Source organism: Balaenoptera acutorostrata, chromosome 4, assembly GCF_949987535.1.
Source record: "Balaenoptera acutorostrata chromosome 4, mBalAcu1.1, whole genome shotgun sequence".
NCBI classification, from domain to species: Eukaryota; Metazoa; Chordata; class Mammalia; order Artiodactyla; family Balaenopteridae; genus Balaenoptera; species Balaenoptera acutorostrata.
This window is the reverse complement of record NC_080067.1, coordinates 84,213,974-84,240,409: the sequence shown is the minus strand read 5'-3', so window position 1 is coordinate 84,240,409 and position 26,436 is coordinate 84,213,974. Positions and strand designations below refer to the sequence as shown.

The window sequence follows — 26,436 nt, the reverse complement described above, 5'->3', positions numbered from 1 at the left end:
TCTCTAGTCACGGTGAGCAGGGGCTACTCTTGGTTGCGGTGCATGGGCTTCTCATTGTGGTGACTTCTCTTGTTGCAGGGCACAGGCTCTAGGTGATGGACTTCAGTAGTTGTGGTGCGTGGGCTCAGTAGTTGTGGCTCATGGGCTCAGTAGTTGTGGCTCACGGGCTCTAGAGCACAGGCTCAGTAGTTGTGGCACACGGGCTTAGTTGCTCCACTGCATGTAGGATCTTCCTGGACCAGAGCTCGAACCCATGTCCCCTGCATTGGCAGGCAGATTCTTAACCACTGTGCCACCTGGAAAGCCCTATTTATGGACTTTTTGATGACAGCCATTCTCACAGGTGTGAGGTGATATCTCATTGTGGTTTTGATTTGCATTTCTCTGATAATTAGCAATGTCGAGCATAATTAGCAATGTCATGTGCCTGTTGGCCATCTGTAAGTCATCTTTGGAAAAATGTCTATTCAGGTCTTCTACCCATTTTTTTAATCACATTGTTTGTTTTTAAATATTGAGTTATATGAGCTGTTTATATATTTTGAATATCAGCCTCTTGTCAGCCATATCATTTACAAATATTTTCTCCCATACTGTAGGTTGTCTTTTCATTTTGTCAATGGTTTCCTTAGCTGTTCAAAAGCTTTTAAGTTTAATTAGGCCCCATTTGTTTATTTTTGCTTTGTTTCTTTTGCCTTAGGAGGCAGATCCAAAAAATATTGCTACAATTTATGTCAAGAGTGTTCTGCCTATGTTTTCTTCCAGGAGTTTTATTGTTTCAGGACTTACATTTAGGTCTTTAATCCATTTTGAGTTTATTTTTGTATATGGTGTGAGGAAATGTTCTAATCTCACTGTTCAACATGTAGCTCTCCAGTTTTCCCAGAACCACTTGTTGAAGAGACTGTCTTTTCTCCATTTTATATTTTTACCTTCTTTGCCATAGATTACTTGACCATAGGTACAAGTTTTTACTTCTGGAATCTCTATTCTGTTTCATTGATGTATGTCTTTTTTTGTGACAGTACCATACTTTTTCATTACTGTAGCATTGTAGTACAATCTGAAGTCTTGGAGCATGATACCTCCAGCTTTGTTCTTTTTTCTCAAGATTGCTTTGGCAATTTAGCATCTTTTGTGATTCTATATGAATTTTAGGATATTTGTTCTAGTTCTGTGAAAAATGTCTTGGGTATTTTGATAGGGATTGCATTAAATCTGTATATTGGTTTGGGTGTATAGACATTTTAACATAATTAATTTTTCCAATTCAAGAGCACAGGATATCTGTTTCTTTGTATCATTCTCAGTTTCCTTTATCAATGTTTTAAATTTTTCAGAGTGTAGATATTTTATCTCCTTGATTGTTTATTTCTAGGTATTCTTTTTGATGAGATTTTAAATAGGATTGTGTTTTTACTTTCTCTTTCTGATAGTTCATTGTTAGTGTATAGAAAAGCAATAGATTTCTATATATTAATCTTGTATCCTACAATTTTGTTAAATTTGTTTATTCTAACAGTTTTGGGATGGAGACTCTAGGATTTTCTATATAAAGTATCATGTCATCTGCAAATAGTAACAGTTACTATTTCTTCCCTTCCAATTTGAATTCCTTTTAATTCTTTTTCTTGTCAGATTCCTGTGGCTAGGGCTTCTAATACTATGTTAAATAGAAATGGCAAGAGTGGGTATCCTTGTCTTATTCCTGAATTTATAGGAAAGGCTTTCAGCTTTTCACTGTTGAGTATGATGTTAGCTCTGGGTTTGTTATAAAGGGCCTTTATTATGTTGAGGATAGATCAAAAGCTAAGCCAGAAAACAAGTCTCAACAAATTTAAGAGGATGGAAATTATACCGAATTCTTTCAAACCACAACAGTATGAAAGTAGAAATCAATTACAAAGAGAAAAATGGGAAAAGAACAAACATGTGGAGACTTAACAACATGCTACCAAAAAACCAATGGGTCAATGAGTAAATCAGAAAATACCTTGAGACAAATGAAAATGGAAACACCACACTCCAAAATCAGTGGAATACACCATAGCAGTTCTAAGAGGGAAGTTTATAGTGATACAGGCTTTCATAAAGAAACAAGAAAAATCTCAAACAAACAATCTAACCTACCACCTAAAGGAATTAGAAAAAGAAAAAGAAACAAAGTCCAAAGTTAGTAGAAGGAAGGAAATAATAAAGATCAGAGAGGAAATACATAAAATAGAGATTAAAAAACAATAGAAAAGATCAGTGAAACCAAGAGCTGTTTTTTTGTAAAGATAAACAAAATTGATAATCCTTTAGCCAGGCTCACCAAGAAGAAAAGAGAGATGACCCAAATAAACAAAATAAGAAATTAGAGAGGAGAAATAACAACCAATACCACAGAGATACAAAAAAATCATGAGAGAATACTACATACAGAATAAGATAATAATACAACAGTTATATGCCAACAAATTGGACAACCTAGATGAAATGGACAAATTTCTAGAAACATACAAGCTACCAGGACCGAATCAAGAAGAAACATAATTTGAACAGACCAATCACTAGGAGTGAAGTTGAATTTGTAATTAAAAAAAAGAAACCTTGCAGCAAAAAAGTCTAGGATTGGACAGCTTCATAGGAAAATTCTGACAAACATATAAAGAAGAACTTATACCTATCATTCCCAAACTATTGCAAAAAAATTGAAGAGGACAGAACACTCCAAAAATCATTCTACTAGTCTAGCACTACCCTGATACCAAAAACCATAAAAAGACATTACAAAAAAAAGAAAAATACAAGCCAATATCTCTGATGGAAATACATGTAAAAATCCTCAACAAAATATTAGGAAACAGAATCCAACAGTGTGCAAAAAACATCACACACTATGATCAAATGGGATTTATTCCAGGAATGCAAGGATGGTTCAACATTTGCAAATCAATTGATGTGATACACAACATTAACAAAAGGAAAAATAAAAATCACATGATCATTTCAATAGATGCAGAAAAAAGCATTTGGCAAAATTCAACATCCTTTCATGAAAAAAACTCTCATCAAAGTGGGTATAGAGAATTTACTTACATTTTTAAAGAATTTACAAGCTGATTTTAAAATTCATAAGAAAAATGAAATGTTTAAGAATAGGCAAAACATTTTTCCAAAATGAATAACATTGTGATATTGGTACAGGGGAATATAAGAAGACCAATAGATCTAAACAGATATTCCAGAAATGGTTCAGGTGTTTGGGAGAATTTTGTATGTTTTGAGAAGATGTTTCAGGGTATGATAATCTATTGAATAAATGGCTTTGGCCAATTAGTATCCATTTTGAAAAAAATGTAAGAACTCTACCTTATACCATTTACAGAAGTAAATTCCAGATGGAGAAAATACACAAATGTTCAAATAGCAACCCAGAGAGTTTTAGAAGAAACAATAAGAAACAGGTTGTTACCATGGAGTAGGGACCTCCTTAGGAAAGCTTTAAGGAATATGCCATAACAAGACAATCATGATAAGAGACAGGCAACAAAGCGGGAGACAGTGTTTTCTAGATATATAGCAGACAAATAATGAATATGCAAAATATATAAAGATCTTTTGCTAAATCCTCATCTTTCATAATAGGAAATCAATAGATAATGTCTAATTAATAAATCAAGAAATGGCATTATAAATATAATTAGAAATATGAAACTAAGTCTACTAGAAAAGATGATTTTAAGAATTGAAGGTGTGGTTGCCTCTTACCTCTGAAGATAAGGGTTTGGCAGTGAGGAGGAACCAGCCTCATTAGTAATCACTAGGGAAATGCAGTATGCCCCTTGTCCCCCATTAGACTGGCAAAATATTAAAAATTAAAAATATTAATAATATCAGGTAATGGAAAAGGCATTGAAAAATGGGCATCTAGATACAGCAATCATAGGTATACATACCAGTATGGGCAATTTGTTATCAACATTTAAAACATGTTGATAGATAGAAAATCCATTTCAGATATCTATCCTACTTATATGACCAAAGGGCAAAATACTGAAAACAGCTTAAAGCTCTATTAATAGAAAATTGAATAAATGAATGATGATGTATACATACTGTGGAAGGCAGTGATGATAAGGAAAGTTCTTCAAGTCACATTTTTAAAAGAAAAGATGCAGAACACTAAGTGTAGTATAAAACCACTTGAATAATGAATTTGTGTTTTTACTTATATATTCAGATTACTCAAGGAAAAAAGCCTAAAAGGAAATGCATAAATCTGGGGAGGATACTAGTGATTAGAATTGCGGAAAATGGTCAAAGTTATTCTTATTTTACTTGTGTTGTTCAAATTTTTATGAAAGAATATAATGTGTGTTAATTGTGTAATTAAAAATTAAAAGGAATGCAAAATAAATTAGTATTACAGGCAGAAGACTGTGTTTGAATTGTGGCTCCACTGCTTATTAGCATATAACCTTGAATAAATCACTTGACTTCCTGTTGATTAGTTTTTCCATCAGTAGCCTTTTGTCACATACAAATTCTTGATTTGAATGTACTCAGCCTTTTCAGTCTTTTTATTTGACTCCTGCATTTTGTTTGTTACCCAGTAGATCTTTCCCTTCCTGAGGGAAAATATAATTCTATTTTTTCTATCAGTTTTAAGGCTTTCCATTTCATAATTCAATTTTAATCTATGTGTAATTTATTTTATGTTGGTTTGAAATAAGGATATACTTTCATTTTTACATATAAATAATTCATTTATTGAATAGTCATTTTAGTTTCCACTGATTTATAAGGACATCTCACTTATATATCAAGTTCCCATATTTGGGTGGGTCTTTTTCTGGATTTTTTTCTCTGTTGCATTGATATATTTATCTATTATTCTACTGAGAGAGCACCCTTTATAATTATAATAACTTTACAAAATATCTTGCTATTTGGTAGGTCTCCCCTTCTCCCTCTCTCATCTTGGCTTTTTATGACCATTTATTCTGCTATATGAATTTTAGGATTAGTTTATCAAGCTCTCTGTAAATCCTTGTTGGGATTTTGTTTGAAACTTGAACATATTGATGAATTTAGAGAAGATTTACATAATTAAGACATGAGTGTTCCATCTTTCCATCTTATAAACACGATATATTTACTTTGGCTTTCTTTTATGTTTTTTATATGGCTTTATAACTTGTTCACAAAAGTCATACATATCTTTTGTTACCTTAAATTTAAGTATCTTATAGATTTTATTGCTCCTATGAATTAGTTTTCTTAAAATCAGTTTCATAATTAATTGTTAGTGTATAATATATTGTTCATTTTTGTTATTTTATACTTGACTACATCATGGAATGTTGTTTTTAGTAGCTGTCTTTAGATTATCTGAAATATTTTGTGTATAAAAGCATAGCAATTGTAGACAAATTTTGTTTCATATATATGTTGATGGAAAATTAACCAATAGTCAATTTTTGAAAGAGACGGAAAATATTATTCGAGCCAAATTGAAGATTATAACCTGGGAACAGCTTCTCAGAAAACTCTGAGAACTGTTCCACCCATTAGAGGTCAAAGCACAGTTATATAGGCTTTTGAGACAGAGGGCTATACATTTAATGATGTAGATAGTTTACACAATCCAGATCTGCAAGTACAAAGTGATGGGTCATTGTGACCCCTTACAAGATTAAAAAGGAATGTTATTTTTTAAGGAGTTGTCTAGTTGGTGCTAGGAGAATGTTGCTCTTTATCGTTGAGCAGGTATTTCTGCCGATGGGGGTGGTTTGGTCAATGCGTAATGCAGATGCACAAAGCACAGTAGAGGGGAGAGAGGAGGCCAAAGGGCAGGAAAGATTTTTGTGTTTAAATTTTCCTTGACTTGCCTTAATATATATATATATTATATATATATTTGTTTTGTTGGATAGGAACCCAGTGTAGTGCTGAATATAAATTGTTGTAATGGGAACTTTCTTTTGTTTCTAACTGCAAAGCAAATGCCTCCAAGCTTTCAACTTTAAGATGTTTGCTGCAGGCCTTTGATTGATGAAGTTAGAAAGTTTTCACCTCTTTCCAGTATTCCAAGGGCTTTACATTATGAATGGTGTGGAATTTTATTTAATGCTTTTCTATAGTATCAAGATGTGTTTTGTACCAGTCTCAGCCTATTGATAAAGATGGTATTGACAGTGATAGTAGAAATGCCTGGGGACACTCAGTTGGGTGAATCCTCACAAATGTTAACCCTTTTGAAGCCAATGTTGTGGCTGGAGCAGCCCTTGCGATTCTTACTATGATTGCAAGACGCACCTCAGCAACAACCATCTGAAAACTTTGAAAAACATGGTTTATTACTCATAGCTCCTGGAGAGTACATGGCATGCCTGGGGCCGCACAGGGATGTCGTGGTCAGGGGGAGACGGAGAGACAGAGAGGGAGATAGGGAGGGGGAGACAGAGAGAGAGAGAGAGAGAGAGAGAGAGAGAGAGAGCACATGGACCTGGAGTTTTATTGAGATCGGGGTGGGATGCCTGTGGTTTCGCAGGTTCACTTTATTGGTGAATTAAAAACAAGAGGAGGAATTAAAGTCCAAGAAGGGAAATGCAAGCAGTCAGTCAAATGGCCAGTTTATCTAAGTCAACCAGAGCTTTCTTAAGAAAAAAAAAAAGGAAACTTCCTGGGTGGGGCATCCTGGCTCTTTATCTAGTTGTGTAGCTGGCAATGGGTTTATTTCAGATGGAGGTCTTTGCAATAGATGCCTCAATAATCAAAAGCTTAGTGTCAGGCACTTACATTACAATTTAAAAAGCTAACTGTCAGGTACTTACACTACAAAATGACTATTCCTTAATTATTCGTTGAAATATGTAAATAGATTTTCTAATGTAAACATTTTTGCATTTCTGGGATAAATTCAACCTGGAAGGGGAAAACTTTCATGGAGGCTTGTTGGTGAAGTGAAAGAAGGAACAAATTACTGATGTTAAGGTTCCTGCTGAAACAAAATAGTATCATAAAATCAGAAAATAGAACCCCCTGTCCCTGAGACACCATTTGCTAAAGAAACTGCATATTAGCCTATCAAATACAGGAGGGTGCTCTTGGACTGAGAGGTGCCTGTATTGGGCATGTTACTGTGTACATCTCCTTGGATTCTCTCAGCTTTGCTTATCTCTCAAACCCTTGGCTGCTTGCTTCATCTCAGTTTTGGCAGGGTTAATCAGCTTCATGCAGTACTACTTTTTGAAGCTGACTGGCTATACCCAGTCTTTGGCTCCTCTCTTTAATTCTGGATTTAGATAATGTGCCATACTGTAAGGCATGAGATCTGGTTTCCCTAACAGATGCCAAAGGGGTCAAATGACACAGCCCTGTTGTGAAGGGGTGTTAATTTCCCATGGAGAAAACCTTGATCAATATTATTAGACAAGACACAAGAAATAAATTCTCCCTCCCTTCCTTCCTATGGTTGGGCTATTCTGAATCATGGTTTTTCCCTGTAAGCTGTTAGAGACATCCTGCAAGCCAAGTAAATACACCTGCTAGGTTATTGGCTATGTCTCTTCTGCTTCTCCCCAAGAAAGAGTGGTTAGTATGATAATGAATCATCTTTTACTTCTTTGCTTTACTTCACTTTTCCTTTATTATTGCAGCCCTGAGATTATACTTCTTAGTGAAACATTAGCACTTAGGCCTTGCCTCAGTCTATTTTCTACAGAACCGCGATTAAGACAATAGTATCAGAATTGTTCTAGATCAGGGATCGTAAACTATGGCCCATGGGACAAATCTAGTGTACTGCCTGTTTTTGTAAAATGATTTCTTGGAACACAGCCATGCTCATGCATTAACATGTTTTTCTGTGGTTGTTTTCTTACTACAAAAGCAAAGCTGAACAGTTGTGACAGAACTAAATGCCTGCAAAGCCTAACGTATTTGCTCTCTTTCCCTGCATAAAAAGTTTGTTGACCCCTGTTCTAGACTGTAGACCTTCAGGATGGGATTTTGGAGTTGGGTTGTCTCCTATCTAAAATCAAAGGACCCAGTGAAGGTGTCAAGTGAAGTATTAAAACCCTATCATGTGGTGACATCAAAATTACTCAAACATTCTCCTTTGATTAATTAGGATGAGGGGCTAATGGAAAGGCAAACAAACAGGAGATCGAATATTTGTGGTGCTTGATTCATAAAGGGCAATGATAATTATAATGATGATGGAATAAAATAGCTTGCTTTGATGCCACTTGTATTATTTTCTATTCCAATTTAAATTATGACAAATCTGGTAGTTTGAAACAACACAAATGTATTGTCTTACAGTTCTGTAGGCCAGAAGTCCAACACAAGTCTCACTGGGATAAAATCAAAATACTACAGGGTTGCATTCCTTTCTGGTAGCTCTAGAGGAGAACCTTTTCTTGCCTTTTTCAGATTTTATAGGCTTTACACATTTCTAAGCTTGTAGCCATCTTCCTCCATCTATAAAGACAATAATTTAGCATCTCTTTGACTTCCTTCCATCATCAAACCTCTTTCTAACCACAGCTGGGAAAGGTTCATCACTCTTAAGGACTCGTATGTTCAGATTGGGCCCACTTGGATAATCCAGGATACTCTCTCCATCTCAACAAACCTTAATTACATCTAAAAAGTCTTTTTTGTCATATCAGGTAATATATTTATGGGTTTTGAGGATTGAGGCATAGACAGCTTTGGAGGGAACATTATTTCACCTACCAAAACACAGGAGACTGTGTGAAAATAAAATGATCAACTTAGAGCAGTTCATTACTGATTTAAGGCATTCCAGAGGCCCTCTAAAACAACTTTAAAGGAATTCTTAACTTCTGCAGCTCTAGGGCAGACTGTGCTCAAAATAGGCCCAGGATCTTTTTATAAGGAGACTAAACACATAGTTTGAAAGGTCTTATTTGTTAAAGTCAAAGCCCTGATAAGGAAAGAGTATGACCCTGACACCTGGTATAGCTTTCTAGGGCTGCCATAACAACGTTGTATAAACTGGGTAGCTTAAAATAACAGAAATTTACTAATTCACAGTTCGCACGCCAGTAGTCTGAAGTCACGGTCTTGGTTGGGCCACTCTCTCTCTGAAGGCTCTGGAAGAGAATCCTTCCTTGCCTTTTCCAGCTTCCGGTGTCTCCTATTGTTCCTTGATTTTTGGCAGAATAACTCCAATGTCTTCCTCTGTCTTTACATGGCCTTCTTCTCTGTGTCTCTGTATCCTTTCTTCTTCTTTTATAAGGACACCAGTCATTTGATTTTAGGGCCCACCCTAAATTAAGGATGATTTTGTCGCAAAATTCTTAACTAATTACATCTGCAAAGACCCTATTTCCAAGTAAGGACACTTTCTGAGGTCTTCCAACTCTCATCTGGTGAGCAGAAGTGGCAAGTAGCTATATAGCTCATAAGACTCATGTGTCAGAGACTCATGTGTCATAAGGCTTTATCCCATAAATATCTAGGACCTGGCCCTATATGTGATGGTTTTGAAGGTCTAATGGTCTGGGGGTGGAGGGGCATCTCCTCTAAGGTAAAATGTAAGCTTTTGTATTTCTCCTTATTAAGAAAGTGTCATATCACTTGGTGGGTGCTTTGAATTTAGATAATAGTATATAAGGCCCTAGAAATTATTGTTCCAAATCAGTTTTTTAGGTTATCCAAAATTCTGCCACTTTTGAGTGGAGCCTAGAGAAAAAAAGGTCTCTTCCCTAAGTCCAAGTGCAGCCTACCCTACCATTTGGTAGCTATGATCTGCTAGAGCTTAATGTATTTGGTAGTTAAGAACACTCTATTGGAAAGCCCCATAAGAGAGGAACAACAGCTGCTCTCCATTTTCAAAGTAACTTCTGGCATGCTAATGGGCCCTTGTGGAGACTGAACACCTAACGATGGGACACCAAGTGACTGTGACTTGACCTGTCCAGCATGAGTTGGATGTCATCATATTCATTGATTCCTAGGATTGGGTGAGGGATGTGACAGTCCATTTTACAATGGAAGAGGTATATTTGGGAAATCAGCCTTGAACTGTCCAAAAGGCCTAAGTAAATTGGATAAATGGGGAACCAAGAATTCCTATGTTGCAACAATGCCTTTTTCTCAACCCACATATATGGTCTTATGGAGTAGGAGGGGAATATCTAAAACCAACTAATGGAGTAGGACAGAATTCAGGCTTGGTTCACAGACAGGGTCAGATGATTGGTTGGTACTATCTGGGCAAGGAGTACTGCTCAATTACGTCTCCACTTAGGGGGTGACATGGAGTGACCTGATGAAGAAAAATCCTTACAGTGCATAGATCCCCACGCAGTATACTTGATTGTGCATTTCGTATCAAGAATGAAACACAGTAATAAAAAAATCCAGAAACAAAAATTTCTTTCCATTCGGTGGGAATGTACATTGATGCAGCCACTATGGAAAGCATAGTGGTTTTCCACTATGAAGGCGCCTCAAAAAATTAAAAATAAATTGATCTTGTAATTCCACTCCTGGATATTTATCCAAAGAAAACATAGACACTATTTAGAAGGGATATGTGCACCTCTATGTTTATTGCAGCATTATTTACAATAGGCAAGGTTTGGAAGCAACCCAAGTGCCCATTAATAGATGAAAGGATTAAGATGTGGTATAAACACACACACACACACACACACACACACACAGGAGTATTTCTCAGTCATAAAAAGAATGAAATCTTGTCATTTGCAGCAACATGGGTAGACCTAGAGTGTATCATGCTAAGTGAAATAAGTCAGGCAGAGAAAGACAAATACTGTTGTGAATCACTTATATGTGGAATCTAAAATACAAAACAGATGAACAAATATAACAAAACAGAAACAGAGTTACAAATACAGAGAACAAACAAGTGGTTGCAAGAGAGGAGAGTGGCGTGAGGAAAGAAATAGGTGGGGGAGATTAAGATTAATAAAACTCCAGTTGCAAAATAAATGAGCCATGTGAGGAATACAGTCAATAACTATGACTCATTGTGGTGATCATTTTGAAATGTATAGAAATACCAAATCACTATGTTGCGTAATAGGAACTAACAAAATGTGGTAGGTCAATTATACTTCAAAATAACAAAAAACTCATAGAAAAAATGATCAAATTTATGGTTACCAGAGACAGGGAGTGGAAGAAGGGGGAATTTGATGAAGGCTGTCAAAAGGTAGAACCATCCAGTTATAAGATAAATAAGTACTAGGGATGTAATGTACAACATGATACTATAATTAACACTGTTGTATGTTATATATGAAAGTTGTTAAAAAAGCAAAACCTAAGAGGTCTCATCAAAAGAAAAAAATTTTTCTACTTTATTTTGTATCTATATGAGATGATGGATGTTCACTAAACTTATTTGATTAACATTTCATGATGTATCTAAGTCAAGTCATTATGCGGTACACCTGAAACTTATACAGTGCTGTATGTCAATTATGTCTCAAAATTGGAAGAAAAAAATGTCATTACTAAAGAAAGACACAGCTTTAATTTGTGACTTTTCTATATGTATATTTCAATAAAAATATTAAAAAATTAAACACCTATTCCTGATAAAATAAATTTATAAAATATTGAATGAATTCATACTTCTTTAATGATATATGTTATATATATTATATATGTATGTATAATATATGTAATAATAATATTATATATATATATATAAAATCTGGGATTTTATTTAATAGGGAAACACCAGAGACATTGCCACTAAAGTTAGGAAGAAAGCAAGGATGCTCATCCCCTCCACTATTTTTAACACTATAAGATGTTTTAGTAATGCAGTTAGACAAGTACAAACAGAGGCATAAAAATTGGAAAGGAAGAAGTAAAATAGTCTCTATTTTAGATTATATGATAATATAACCTGGAATGCCTAAGAAAATCAACATTAAAATTAATACAAAGAATAAAATAATTTAGAAGGTAGCATACTAAAATCCAACTATAGAAACAATACCCTCTTAGAAAAGATAATGAAGAGAAGATCCTGTATAAAATAGCAACAAAAGTTTAAAAAATAATTTGCTATGAAATTAACAAGAAAATCTATACGTGGAAAACTCAAAATTCCTGAAAACTTGAATAAGTGAAAGGTATCCTTTGCTCTTGGATAAGATGACTCATTTTTTCTTCTATTTGTTGAACTTTATTCTCTTTTTCTTGACATTCTACAGTTAAATGCTTATATTTATTAAAAATTTATACTTTTCTCCTTTTAATATGTACAGGCACGCCTCGATTTATTGTGCTTTACTTAACTGCACTTCACAGATATTGCATTTTTTTTCAAATTGAAGATTTGTGGCAACCATGAGTCGAGCAAGTCTATTGGCACCATTTTTCCAACAGCATTTGCTCACTCTATGTCTCTGTGTCACATTTTGGTAATTCTCACAGTATTTCAAACTTCTTCATTATTATATTTCTTAAGGTGGTCTGTCATCAGTGATTATTTTTAATTGAAATATAGTTTACTTATAATATTATATTAGTTTCAGCTGTACAACATAGTGATTTGATACTCTTATAGATTATGCACCATACAAAGTTACTATGATATTGTTGACTGTGTTCCCTGTGCTGTACATCACATGCCTGTGACTTATTTTAAAACTGGTAGTTTGTACCTCTTAATCCCCTTCACCTATTTTGCAGCCCTTCCCTCTGGCAACCACTAGTTTGTTCTCTGTATTGTGAGTCTGTTTCTGTTTTGTTGTATTTGTTTGTTTGCTTTGTTTTGTAGATTCCATATATATAAGTAAAAACATATACTATTTGTCTTTCTTAGTCTGACTTATTTCACTTAGCATACTACCCTCCAGGTCCATTCATGCTGTCACAAATGGCATTATTTCATTCCTTTTTATGGCTGAGAAATATTCCAGTGTGTGTGTGTGTGTGTGTGTGTGTGTGTGTGTGTACCACATCTTTATCCATTCATCTGTTTATGGACATTTAAGTTGTTTCATATCTTGGCTATTGTATATAATGCTACAGTGAACATTGGGGTGCATATATCTTTTTGAATTAGTGTTTTCCTTTTCTTTAAATAAATACCCAGGAGTGGAATTGCTGGATCGTATGGTAGTTCAATTTTTAATTTTTTTGAGGAACCTCCATAGTGCTTTCCATAGTGGCTGCACCAGTTTACGTTCTCCCCAACAGTGCACAAGTGTTCCCTTTTCTCCACATCCTTGCCAACACTTGTTAATTATTTGCTGTCTTTTTGATGATAGCCATTTTGACAGGTGTGAGGTGATATCTCATTGTGGTTGTGATTTGCATTTTCGTGTTGATTAGTGATGTTGAGCATCTTTTCATGTGCCTGTTGGACATCTGTATAGCTTCTTTGGAAAAATGCCATTTTTTAATCGGATAGTTTGTTTTTTTGATATTGAATTGTATGAGTTCTTTATATATTTTGAATGTCAGTCACATCATTTGCAAATATTTTCTCCTATTCCATAGTTGTCTTTTCATTTTGTTGATGCTTTCCTTCACTGTGCAAAAGATTTTTAGTTTGATGTGGTCCCGTTTGCTTATTTTTGCTTTTGTTGTCCTTGCTTGAGGAGACAGATCCAAAAAAATATTGCTAAGACTGATTTCAAAGAACATACTGCCTATGTTTTCTTCTAGGAGTTTTGTTGTTTCAGGTCACATTTAAGTCTTTTGTACATTTATTTATTTATTTTTTAATGGTATGCCCATTGCTATGGCTTTTTTAAAAAAAATATTTATTTATTGGGCTGCATCAGGTCTTTGCTGCGGCACATGGGATCTTCATTGTGGCATGTGGGCTTTCGTTGCAGTGCTCATTGTGGTGCATGGGCTCTTTGTTGCAGCACGTGGGCTTCTCTCTAGTAGTGGCATGAGGGTTTTCTCTCTCTAGTTGTGGCATGCAGGCTCCAGGGTGAGTGGGCTCTGTAGTTGTGGTGCACAGGTTCCAGAGCATGTGGGCTCTGTAGTTTGCAGCATGCAAGCTCTCTAGTTGAGGTGTGCGAGCTCAGTAGTTGTGGCGTGTGGGCTTAGTTGCCCCGTGGCATGTGGGATCTTAGTTCCCCGACCAGAGATTGAACCCCCGCCCCCTGCATTGGAAGGCAGATTCTTTACCACTGGACCAACAGGGAAGTCCCCTTTTGTACATTTAGAGTTTATTTTTTTATATGTTGTGAGAAAGTGGTCTAGTTTCATTCTTTTACATGTAGCTGTCCAGTTTTCCCAAAACCACTTATGTGAAGAAACTGTCTTTTTCCCATTGTATATTGTTGCCTCCTTTGTTGTTGATTAATTGACCATATGTGTGTGAGTTTATTTCTAGGCTCTCTATTCTGTTCCATTGATCTCTGTGTCTGTTTTTGTGCAGTGTCATACTGTTTTGATTACTTTAGCTTTATAGTATATTTTGAAGTCAGGGAGTGTGTGTGATACCTCCAGCTTTTTTCTCCTTTCTCAAGATGGCTTTGATTTTTCAGGGTCTTTTGTGGTTCATTGAAATTTTAGGATTATTCTAGTTCTGTGAAAAATGCCATCGGTATTTTGATAGGGATTGCATTGAATATGTAGATTGCTTTGGGTGGTATAGACTTTTTAACACTATTAATTCTTCCAATCCATGAACATAGAATATCTTTATGTTTATTTATGTTGTCTTCAATTTCTTTCATCAGTGTCATATAGTTTTCAGAGTGCAGGTCTTTCACCTCCTTGGTTAATTTTATTCCTAAGTATTTTATACTTTTTGATGCAATTTTAAGTGGGATTGCTTTCTTGCTTTCTCTTTCTGATAGTTCATTTTTAATGTATAGAAATGCAGATTTATGTATATTAATTTTGTATCCTGCATCTTCACTGAATTTATTTATTAGTTCTAATAGTCTTGGCATGGAGTCTTTAGGGATTTTTATATAAAGTATCATGTCATCTGCAAATAGTTACAGTTTTACGTCTTCCCTTCTAATTTGGATGACTTTCATTTCTTTTTCTTGTCTGATTCCTGGGGCTAGGACTTCCAATACTATGTTGAATAACAGTGGACATTCTTGTCTTGTTCCTGATCTTAGAGGAAAAGCTTTTAGCTTGTCACCATTGAGTATGATGTTAGCTGTAGTTTTGTCACAAATGGCTTTTATTATGTTGAGATATATTCCCTCTATACCAACTTTGATGAGGATTTTTATCATGAATAGTTGTTGAATTTTGTCAAATGCTTTTTCTGCACCTATTGTAATGATCATGTGATTTTATCCTTCCTTTAGTTAATATGGTGTATCACATTGATTGATTTGCAGGTACTGAACCAAACTTGCACCCTTGGGATAAATCCCATTTGATCATGGTGTATGATCCTTTTTATATATTGTGGAATTTTGTTTGCTAATATTTTGTTGAGGATCTTTACATCTATAATTTTCAGATTTATTGACATGTAATTTCCTTTTTTTGTAGTGTCTTTGCCTGGCTTTGGTATCAGTGTAATGCTGGATTCAAAGAATGAGTTTGGAAGTTTTCCCTTCTCTTCAATTTTTAAGAGTTTGAAAAGGATAGATACTAAATCTTCTTTCAATGTTTGGTAGAATTCCAGTGTGAAGCTATATGATACTGGACTTTTGTTTGTTGGGAGTTTTTTTTTTTTAAATTACTGATTCAATTTCATTACAGGTAATTGGTCTGTTCATACTTTCTATTTTTTCCTGGGATATTGTACATTTATAGGAGTTTGTCCATTTCTTCTAGATTGTTCAAGTTGTTGTCGTGTAAATGTTTGTAGTATTCTTCAATTATTGTATTCCTGTGATATCTTGTATAGCTTCATGTTCATTTTTGATTGTATTTACCTGGACCTTCTCTCTTTTTTCTTGATGAGTCTGGCTAAAGTTTCATCAATTTTCTTTATCTTAAAAAAAATAACCTCTTAGTTTCATTGATCTTATTCTCCATTTTTTTGTCTCTATTTAATTTATTTCTCCCCTGATCTTTATTATTTCCTTCCTTCTACTAACTCTGGGTTTTTTCTTTTTGTAATTCCTTTAGGTTTCAAGTCAGGTTTTTTGAGATTTTTAAAATTTCTTGAGATAGGCCTGTATTGCTATAAACTTCCCTCTTAGAACTGCATTTGCTGCATCCCATAGATTTTGAAAAGTTGTGTTTCAATTTTCATTCATCTCAAGACATTTAAAAAAATTTTCTCTTTGATTTCTTCATTGACCCATTGTTTTTTTTAGCAGCCCATTGTTTAGCCTTCCTGTGTTTGTGTCTTTTCCACCTCTCATTCTGTAATTGATATCTAGTTTCATACCACTGTGGTCAGAAAAGATACTTTGTATGATTTTACTTTTAAAATTATTGAGATTAGTTTTGTGGCCTACCATGTGATCTATCCTGGAGAATGTTCCATGTGCACTTGAAGAGAATGTGTATTCTATAGTTTTTGGATGGAATGCTCTGTAGATATCTATTAAGTCCAACTGCTCAAAGTATCATTGAAGGCCAACGTTTTCTTATTGATTTTCTGTCTGGATGATTTATTCATTGATTTATGTGGGGTATTAAATCCCCTACTAATACTGTGTTACTGTCAATTTCTCCTTTTATGTCTGTTAATATTTGGTTTATATATTTAGTTGCTCCTATGTTAGGTGCATATATGTTATGAATATTAGTTCCTCTTTTTGGATTGACACCCCCTTAACATTATGTAATGCCCTTCTTTGCCTTTTGTTACAATCTTTGTTTTAAAGTCTATTTTGTCTGATATGAGTTATATTACCCCTGCTTTCTTTCCATTTCCATTTGCATGGAATACCTTTTCCCATCCTTTCACTTTCAGTCTATGTGTGTCTTTAGCTCAGAAGTGAGTCTCTTATAGGCAGCATATAGATGAGTCTTGTTTTTTTTATCCATTCAGCCACCCTATGTCTTTTGATTGGGGCATTTAGTTCATTTACACTTAAAGTGATTATTGATAGGCATGTACTTTTTGCCATTTTGTTATATGTTTTCTGGTTGTTTTTTGTAGTTCTTCTCTATTCTTTTCTTCTTCTTTTAGTCTCTTCCCTGTGGTTTGATGATTTTCTTTAGTATTATGTTCGGGTTTCTTTCTGTTTGTATTTGTGTATCTATTCTAGGTTTTTGGTTTTTGGTTACTATGCAATATATAGGTAGGTAGGTAGATAGATATTTGTTTTAAACTGATAGTCATTTAAATTCAAACACATTCTTAAAGTTCTACAGTTTTTATAATATCCTCACCATGTTTTATGTTTTTGACATTATATTTTACATCTTTTTGTGTATCCTTTAATTACTGATTGTAATTAGAATTGATTTTACAACTTTTGTCATCTAACCTCCATACTAGCTTTTTAAGCAGTTGATCCACTGCCTTTACTATTATATTTGCTTCTACCAATGAGGTTTATTTTCTTCATGTATTTTCTCATTTCTTGTTATGGCCTTTTCTTTTTTGCTTAAAGAAGACCCTTTAACATTTCTTGTGTGGCCTGCTTAGTGGCGATGAACTCTTTTAGTTTTTGCTTATCTTGGGAACCCTTTATATCACCTTCAATTCTGAATGCTAACCTTGCTGTGTAGAGTATCCTTGATTTAGGTTTTTCCCTTTCAGCACTTTAAATATATCATGCTACTCTCTTCTGGCCTACAGTTTCTGCTGAAAAGTCAATGAGAGCCTTATGGGGGTTCCCTTTTGTTTGACTCTTTGTTTTTCTCTTGCTGCCTTTAGAATTCTCTATCTTTAACTCTGGCTGTTTTACTTATGATGTGTCTTGGTGTTGACTCTTTGGGTTCATCTTTTTAGGACTGTCTCTGATTCCTGGACCTGGATATCTATTTCATTCCCCAGGGTAGAGAATTTTTCAGTCATTATTTCATCAAATATATTTTCTGCCCCTTTTCCTTTCTTTTCTCCTCCTGGGACTAAATCCTATAACATGAATATTATGACACTTAGTGTTGTCTCAGAGGTCCCTTAAACTATCCTCATTTTAAAAACTTTTTCTTTTTACTGTTCTGATTGGGTGATTTCCACTATTCTGTTTTCCAACTCATTTATTAATTCTTCTTTACCACTTAATCTGCTTTTTATTTTCTCTGGTATATTTTTCATTTCAGTTATTGTATTCTTCAGCTCTGATTGATTCTTTTTTAATATTTTCTAATTTTTTGTTGAAGTTCTCACTGTGATCCTCTATTCTTCTGAGTTTGGTGAGCATTTTTATGACATTGCTTTGAAATCTTTATCATGTAAATTACTTATCTTCATTTCATTAGGAGTTTTATCTTGTTATTTCATTTGGAACATATTCCTCTGTCTTCTTATTTTGTTTCACTTTCAGTGTTTGTCTTTATTAATTAGGCAAAACATTTGCCTCACCTGGTGTGGAAAGTGTGTCATTGTATAGGAGTGTCCCTTTGCAGACTATGTGTGCTTGGTAGCTTTGGTGGGAGGGCTGGAGCTGAAGTGAGCATTGGCTGGGCCTCTGAGTTTGTAATATCCCCTTTGTCTTTTGGGTCACCTGCTGGGGGTGTGGGTCCTGACTAGATCACTTCTTTCACCCTTGTACCTGTCTCTGTGTGATTTTTTTAAAAAGTATTGTTAATTGTAAAAAAGCTGTTCAGCCAGTCTTCAGGTTGTTCTGAGAGAGAGTTATTTTATATATAGTTGTAGTTTTGGTGTGTGCACAGGAGGAGGTGAGCTCAGGGTCTTCCTACTCTTCCATCTTGATCCCACCTCTACCCAGTGATCTTTGATGTTACTCTTGAAAAAGTATTATGACTCACTGAAGGCTCAGATGATGGTTAGCATTTTTTAGCTATAAAGTACTTTAAATTAAGTTATGTGCATTGTTTTTTTAGACATAATGCTATTGTACACTTAATAGATTGCAGTATAGAAGTCTACATGCACTGAGAAACCAAAAAAAACCCTGTATGACTCACTTTATTTTGATATTACATTCTGTTGAGGTGGTCTGGAACTGAACCCACAATATCTTCAAGGTATGCCTGTATTTATAAAACCATATATTTCCCTCTTGATGAGGATTCATCTGTATCCCACAAGGTTCAATATGAGGAATTTTTGTTCTGTTCTGTTTCATATTTTTCATTATGATTTCTTGTTTGGCCATAATTACTTAAATGCATATTTTTTAGTTTCCAAAATATTTTTGTCAATGAGTTCTAATTTTATTTCATGTTTGTTAGAGAATATATAGTATCTTTGATTTTGATTATTTGGTGTTTACTAACTAATTTAACAGATATTTTTGCAGATACCTATTTTCTTCAGAAACTTTTCCAGGTCCTGATAATATGTATAATATGTAGTGAAGAAATCACCTACTTCTTTGCCTATATATATATATATATATATATACACACACACACACATACATATATGATATGTATTTGTGATGTGGGCAATATTCCTGTTTTGATGTGATCAGGCATGATTACAGAGGGATCTTATTTTTGTCTTGATTCGTCATGGTCACAGAATGACTTTGTCTGGTGTCTCCTGGATGTCAGGGGCTGTTTTTCTCTTTCTCAATTCTTTAAGTGTTTCTAATGTATTTTTATATTTCCCATATCACAATCTTGTATAGTTATCTCAAATGTTTGATACTTTGAGGTTTATTATTTTATATTTTGTGATTTACTAGGACTGTTGGTTATAATGTTTTATAAACAAAATGACTTCTGTCTTTCTTATGTTTATTATAAAAAATATAATAGCATTTTAGAATATCATTTCATTACATCTTGGGGCTCAATTTCTGAAAGGTTATATTATTCATTTTCTCACTTAGGTCAGGTTTTCCAAACTTTTTAGACTTATAAATCTCCTTTCCATACATTTCATAGAAATTTTTATCATACACCTCATAGGATTTGGTTTTATTGTTTATCATTTTCTCTGGTATGTAAAAAAAAGTTGGAGTTAATACATATCTTAGTACAGTATATATTACTTTATATAAATTTAATTTTAAGAAAGTCTTTGTTTATACTAATTTTGACTTTTTAAATTTATGAAGTCATTATGCCATTTACTTTAACTTAATATGTAAAAAGCTCAATTTTTTAAGTCAATTTTAAAATTTATTGTTTGCAGTTTAATAATAAAACATTTAAATATATGCTATACCTTCAAAAGTAATATGCATTGCTTTCATGATCTGATATTTGAAATTTTGTTTCCTGTTAAAACTACTAGCTGGTTTATTTTTGTTGTTTTTTTGTGTTCTGTTATAAAATTTCTAGGGAAATAATTAGGTCTCAAGAAGCTATGTAGGAGTAACTTATAACTACCATTATATTTTCTGTTTTTACCACTGTGTTCTGGAGTTACTGAAACATCTTTATTAACAGTATAAGAATTTTCACCAGAGAAATACTACTAATGGATTTCAAGAAAATCATCTTAAGGCTCCTGTGAAATATCATTATTTGAACGTTGGCCTAGTTTTATCCTTTCTGGGGTTTTTTTAACCAATGGTAGATTAAATTTAACAAAATATAACTACAAATAAAACTCAGAATCATATTATAGTAAAAACCATCAGCACAGCTAGCAGTATTTAGCTGAATGACTGAGTCTTGAATATGATCATCTAATAATCATTTTCTGTTCTCAAATCCTTTTCTTTTGAAATGAAGAATGTATATTTTGTTAATTGTCTTATTTATTGATTTATAAGTCAGTATCAACTATATTTAATGATGTGAATCTCTAGGATACCTTTGTGAACTGCTGAGAGTTCCTAAATCACCAATTTAAAATACTGACATAAGTCAGAAAATTGGATTTGATAGAAAGAAATTTGAAGCCAAGTTTGTGGCCACATTTTTCAAGTGCATAGGACTGAATGGCATATACACTGTTCGTTAAAGTTATCACATTTCATCCTTTATTTCATCTTCCTTTTCTATCCCATTTTTCTTTTGTTCCAATGTTCTCATTTATTTTTATGTTGTTTCATATATACTTACATATTTTCTCAATTTCCTCTTTGGAATGAGGTAGATTTCATTGGTAAATGTTTATATTGAAGTAGAGTTCATTTGCCAATTTTTTTCAATGTAGAAAACCTATATTCAGGTTTGGAAAAATTGGTATTCTAAATAAAGTTGTATAATGTAGTATGATTATATTTTATTAACATTAATCTTTATTTGGAGAAAGGTAAAATTAATGTTAGAATTACAAAAATGATTGTTCTAATGTTTTCCAGCTGCTAATAGGTTATGAAAATGGTACTGTAGTATTCTGGGACTTGAAATCTAAAAGAGCAGAACTGAGAGTTTATTATGATGAGGTAAGTGATTTCTACTGGAATATTTGAAAAGAGTATTGTGATTTTATGCCTGTTTTCTACATTTAAGCTTTGTATGTTACCAGTATTTTTATCATTGGAAAACCGCCTAGTTCTGATCCAGTGCCTCACACTGCCTGTTGGTATTTGCATGAGTTCCACCTCTGGATTGTTCTCCTGAGTGGAAATTTTGCCTTGATGGATTATTTTTAAGCCTTTTTTGGGCATTTACATATGTTGGCGTCTATTACCTATCTTTTTCTTTCCTTTAGGCTCTATGCTTATTTCTTAACCTCTTTGTCCTTAAGGTCTCTAAAGATACTATTCACATCTTTAGAAAATTGTTTTTCTGTGGCAGAAGGTTTAAGTAGTCAGTTTGAAAGGCCTTATCTTCTAATACTTGCCTTCTTACAGTAAAGAGAGATTTTTAAAATAGTAATACTGAATAATAAAAGTCAGATCTTGAAGTACGTTTTATCGTACAGAATTGAGATTTTAGGTTTTCATGTAGAGAAAGCAATGAACTCTTATCAAGGAATGGTCTCTTAATTGATACTTCAGTTGTTCGAAGATTGATTCTAGGCTATTATTTCCATCTTAAGAAGAAGCTAATGTGAAAAGAGTGAGGCTAGGGGCAAAAGGTGAGAAAGGGAAATTATGTCTTGTAGCTGTGGAAATAAAGGTGATCATCTAGGCTCTCAATTAAATTAAAAATTGTTACAGTGATGAGAGATAGGAAAATACAGGTCAAAAATCACTGTTTAGAATTACCCAGGCTTAAATGGGAAGAGTGCTAAAGAATTTAAGACAACACTAAGATAAATAGAGAAATAAATTTGAAAGGAAAACACATTCTTTTAGAACAGTTTCTTTTTGTGCCCTCTTCCATCCCCTTATAAAAGTAAAATTTAAATTTTGGTGCGTAAAGATACAAGCCTTCGGCTATCCCATAACCCCCACCCCCCATTCATTTCTTAGTGGTTCTGGCAAACTAAGATTTTATGATATATACAAGATTATTGTCATGGTGACAAAGAATTCAGAAGTAAATTATATAACAGCTGGGTAATTTGGTCATGATTAGTGAACAATACTCTGGCAAGCAATGTCATACAATTATGCTCTTTATGATCAACTTACGAGGCACATTGAATCATAAGGCAAGAAGGTCCTGGAGAGCTAAGCTAGGGTTTTCCTTTCGTTAAATACATAAAATACAAAGATGAGTATGAAGATCACTTCCTCTCTTAAGACTAGCAGTTAGATAAGAGTCCAAATACCATCTGTGTATTTAGCCAGTTGGAACTAGAGTGGAGCAGCTGAAATGGAAATCCAGATGAGAATGCTCAATCACCTACTTTTCCTGTGGCCTTAAAAAGTGTGGAAGGAAGGTTTCTAACTTTAAAAAGTAAGTGAAAGTAATTTTGCAATGAAATGTTTAAATAAAGATTAACAATGTTTTAGTCAGTAGAATACTACACTTTACACTTAGAATTATATGAATATATATAAAATTGATTTACTTTAATGCATAATTATATGTCCTATCATTTTAATAAAGATAGTTGTATACTTCATGTTACTACCAAACTTTTCAAACTTTCCTCATCACTTTACGTCTCATATTTTGAAACCATCTGTCCTGAAATGGTTTCTCATAAGTCACCAATGATCAGTGACCCCTTCCATAGTCTTTTAAGTTCCTCCCTAAACCTGTGACTTTACATCAGTCCTTCCTTCTTAAAATGGTTTCTTCCCCTGTTTGTGTTTTTCCACCTCATTTTTCACCCCTCCTTTCTCCATCACTGGTTCTTTCCTTAACTCTCCTTTACATTATAGATACTCTTCAGGATTCTATGTCTTCACCCTCTCTTCATTTCTCCTTCAGTTTACATTTATGTTCATATCCCTTCCCACCATTTCAAATATTACCTATATTATGCTGATAAATTAAAAATTCATATATCTTTAACTCTTACCTCTCTCCTGAGATCTAGATCCAAATATCTAATATCTATAAGTCCAGATGAATATTCCATTGGCACTGAATTTATATTTAAAGGTCTGACCTCTTTCTGTGTTTTTTTTTTTCAGTTTTTCAATTTTGATTTAGTTATTTTAATTTATAACCCTCAGAGTCATATTTGACCCTTTTTTCTTCTTCATATACATATGCAATCACTTTTGTAGTCTTCTTGATTCAATTTTTATATTGTCTCTCATTTATTTCCTCTCTTTTTTCATTCCCACATTCAGCGTCCTAGTTGAGGATGTTATCTTTTGCCTGGAAGACTCATAATAGCCTTTTAACTAATCACATTTCCTCAGATACCTTACGTTTTCAATATATCTTTTACTAACAAGATTATCATTTTAAGACATAGCAGATCAGGTAATTCTCTACCTCAGAACCTTTGAATGGCTCCCAGTTGTCAACAGTACAAAGTCTTATTCCTTGACAGAAGGTTTAAGGCCCTGGTGCTATCTTTTTCCCTTGAATTTAATTTACTGCATCCTTCTACACACTTCTCACACTTCAGACATATTACTCACTATCTCCTCAACATACCATTTATTTCCTACCTCCAGGCCTTTGCTTCTGCTAATACCTTATCATGAACTCCCTTCTTTCCTCTTATGCATATCAAAATTCTACTAATTATTTAGCAACTGTAAAGCTATTTGGACTATCTAACTAGCCACTTGATAAATAACCACTGATGAATTCAGAGTTTTGTTTTGGAAATCCAGGATCATTTTCAGAAATAACCATATGAATCTTACTTCCACATTAGCTGTGACATTTTTGTTTCATTACATCAGTATTTCTTAAATAATCTCTCACAGAGAAATCTCTCAGAGTCTGACATGAGGATAACCTTTTAATTCCTTACTAACTGCTGTTTTTCCTTTTTTCAGATTGTTATCTAGCTTTTTGGGTTTTCTTTGTCTTTTTTGTTTACAAGAAATTCAGTCACAGCCACTGAGTTTATTTTCCATATTGTTTTTCATTAAAAAAATTTTTTTCTTTAATTAGTTGTATTATATTTGGTTTTTCAGCAAACGCTTAAGGTCCTTTTTAAAGAAAAGAATGGGGTATAATCAAATAAATAGAAATTGAATATTTACCCATTAAGTCAGTTCAAATTCCAGCTCTTCAATCTCTTCAATGATGGACTATTTGACATCCTATTCTTTAATAACAAGTTGGTTTTACATGCCTACTCTTCTGTACAATAAGTGTACTTCTTTTATAGTACTTATCTTGGTTTTATGTTATGTATATCATTTTTATATCTGTCTTCTCCAGTAGACAGAAATTCAGTGGGATAGAAAGAAATGTTAGGGCTGGGGCTCTGCGCCTACCATTTAGAGCAAAGTAGTCTGAGAGAACTTTAAATTGACTGAGGTTCATCCAGGTTAACATGTAGAGGAGGCAAAAAGTGACATTTCCCTTTAGTCACATAAAAAACGAGAAGAAATAAGCAGAGAAGAAGACAAAGAAGAGTGTTTTTTCCCTCTCACTGCCTCTACTGAACCCTGGCAATAAAGAGGTCTTCTCTGCCAGGTCAGTAATAAAGACCAGGGTGAGAGAAAACATAAGTCCAGTGTGTCATGGTATCTTTTGCAATTAATCAAATCTTACTTATCTTGAGGTCCACTCATATACTGTTTCATTTCTGATATGTCTAATGATTGCTCTAGCCATCATTTATTTATAACTCTAACAATACTTATTGTTTGGAAATATGTGTGTGTGTGTGTACATATATGTATAAGTTTGGTATAAAATAAATATATAGATAACTTAGTTTTATAAATATAGATTAAAAAACTAAATGTTAAAAGTTCCAAACAATAAGTATTATTAATGTTGGTATAAATGTTTCCTATCTCGCAGTTGTTTAAGTTCTTTTAAGGAAAGGATCATGCTGTATATACATCTGTTCAACTTTTATGCTTACTAGAGTTTCTTTCATTGTGCTTATTAGCACATTACCCAAGTTCCATATATACTTTATTAATTTTGAAAGAATACCAAGAGTGTGGAAATATTTGATAACATTAATTACTTATTCATTTAACAGATTTTTTGAGTACCTACTTTATGCAAGACACTGTGCAACCACTGGAAATAAAACAATTTAGGAAAATGTAATGATTACTTTTTAATTTTATTTAATTCACATCTACAGAATGAATCTGTAAATACAAAAATTTTAAACTCTTCTTGCTTTAAGTCAACTTAAATAGTGTATGTTAGAGTTAATATAGTCCAATGATTTCCAAATATGGGTTTTGTAGTCAGACGCTGGCTTTGAGTGGTGTAACCTGAGCAAGTATCTCAATCTTTCTAGGCCTATTTCACCACGTGTAATTTGGAAAAACATAATATCTGTTTTGTAGGATTAAATGAGATAATGTACATAAACTGCTTACCCTGGGGTCTGGCATGTAGTAAGCCCTCAAATTGCAACTCTTATGTAAACTACCTTTTAGGTTGGCTATTTTAAGTGGAACTAGGCTTCTACCTCACCAGAGATTATCTTCTGATAACCTTGCTTTTACTTCTGTGTAATAATTTTCAAAGAAGCATTAAAGGGTACAGGGAGGACCCAGGATTTACAACAAAAAGTTCTGGGATCTAACGATATTATGAAATTTACTTAACTTTTCTTTATCTTAGGAGGTGAGTTTTTGTAGCCTTTTTATAAGCCTATAGAAGGTTGAAACCAAAGGTAGTATGACCTAGGTCAGAAAAATTACATATGTTTCTTAAGTGTTATTGCTATAATAATTCTGTGTTAAAATATTTTTCCTTTGGAATATAGAATGATATATCAACTTTTTTCCTCCTCTACTTGTTTTTAATTGTTATTTCATTAGGCTATTCATTCAATTGATTGGCATCATGAGGGCAAACAATTCATGTGCAGCCATTCAGATGGTAGCTTGACTTTATGGAACCTGAAAAGCCCAAGTCGTCCTTTCCAGACCACAATTCCACATGGTAAGATGTATGCTTTCAAAAGAAATCAACTCCGGAGATTCAGTGCCGTTA

General features: G+C 33.7%; 1 protein-coding gene across 10 annotated transcripts in view; it reads left to right on the top strand.

Annotated features, from left to right (window-relative positions):
- Window positions 1-26,436, top strand: part of STXBP5L (syntaxin binding protein 5L) — a 384,033-nt gene that overhangs the window by 133,174 nt on the left and 224,423 nt on the right. For all 10 annotated transcript variants that reach the window (XM_057545862.1, XM_057545860.1, XM_057545863.1 and 7 more), the window contains exons 8-9: window positions 21,294-21,377; window positions 26,262-26,385. In XM_057545862.1, the coding sequence (XP_057401845.1) occupies window positions 21,294-21,377; window positions 26,262-26,385 (208 nt within the window). The remainder of the gene's footprint in view (window positions 1-21,293; window positions 21,378-26,261; window positions 26,386-26,436) is intronic.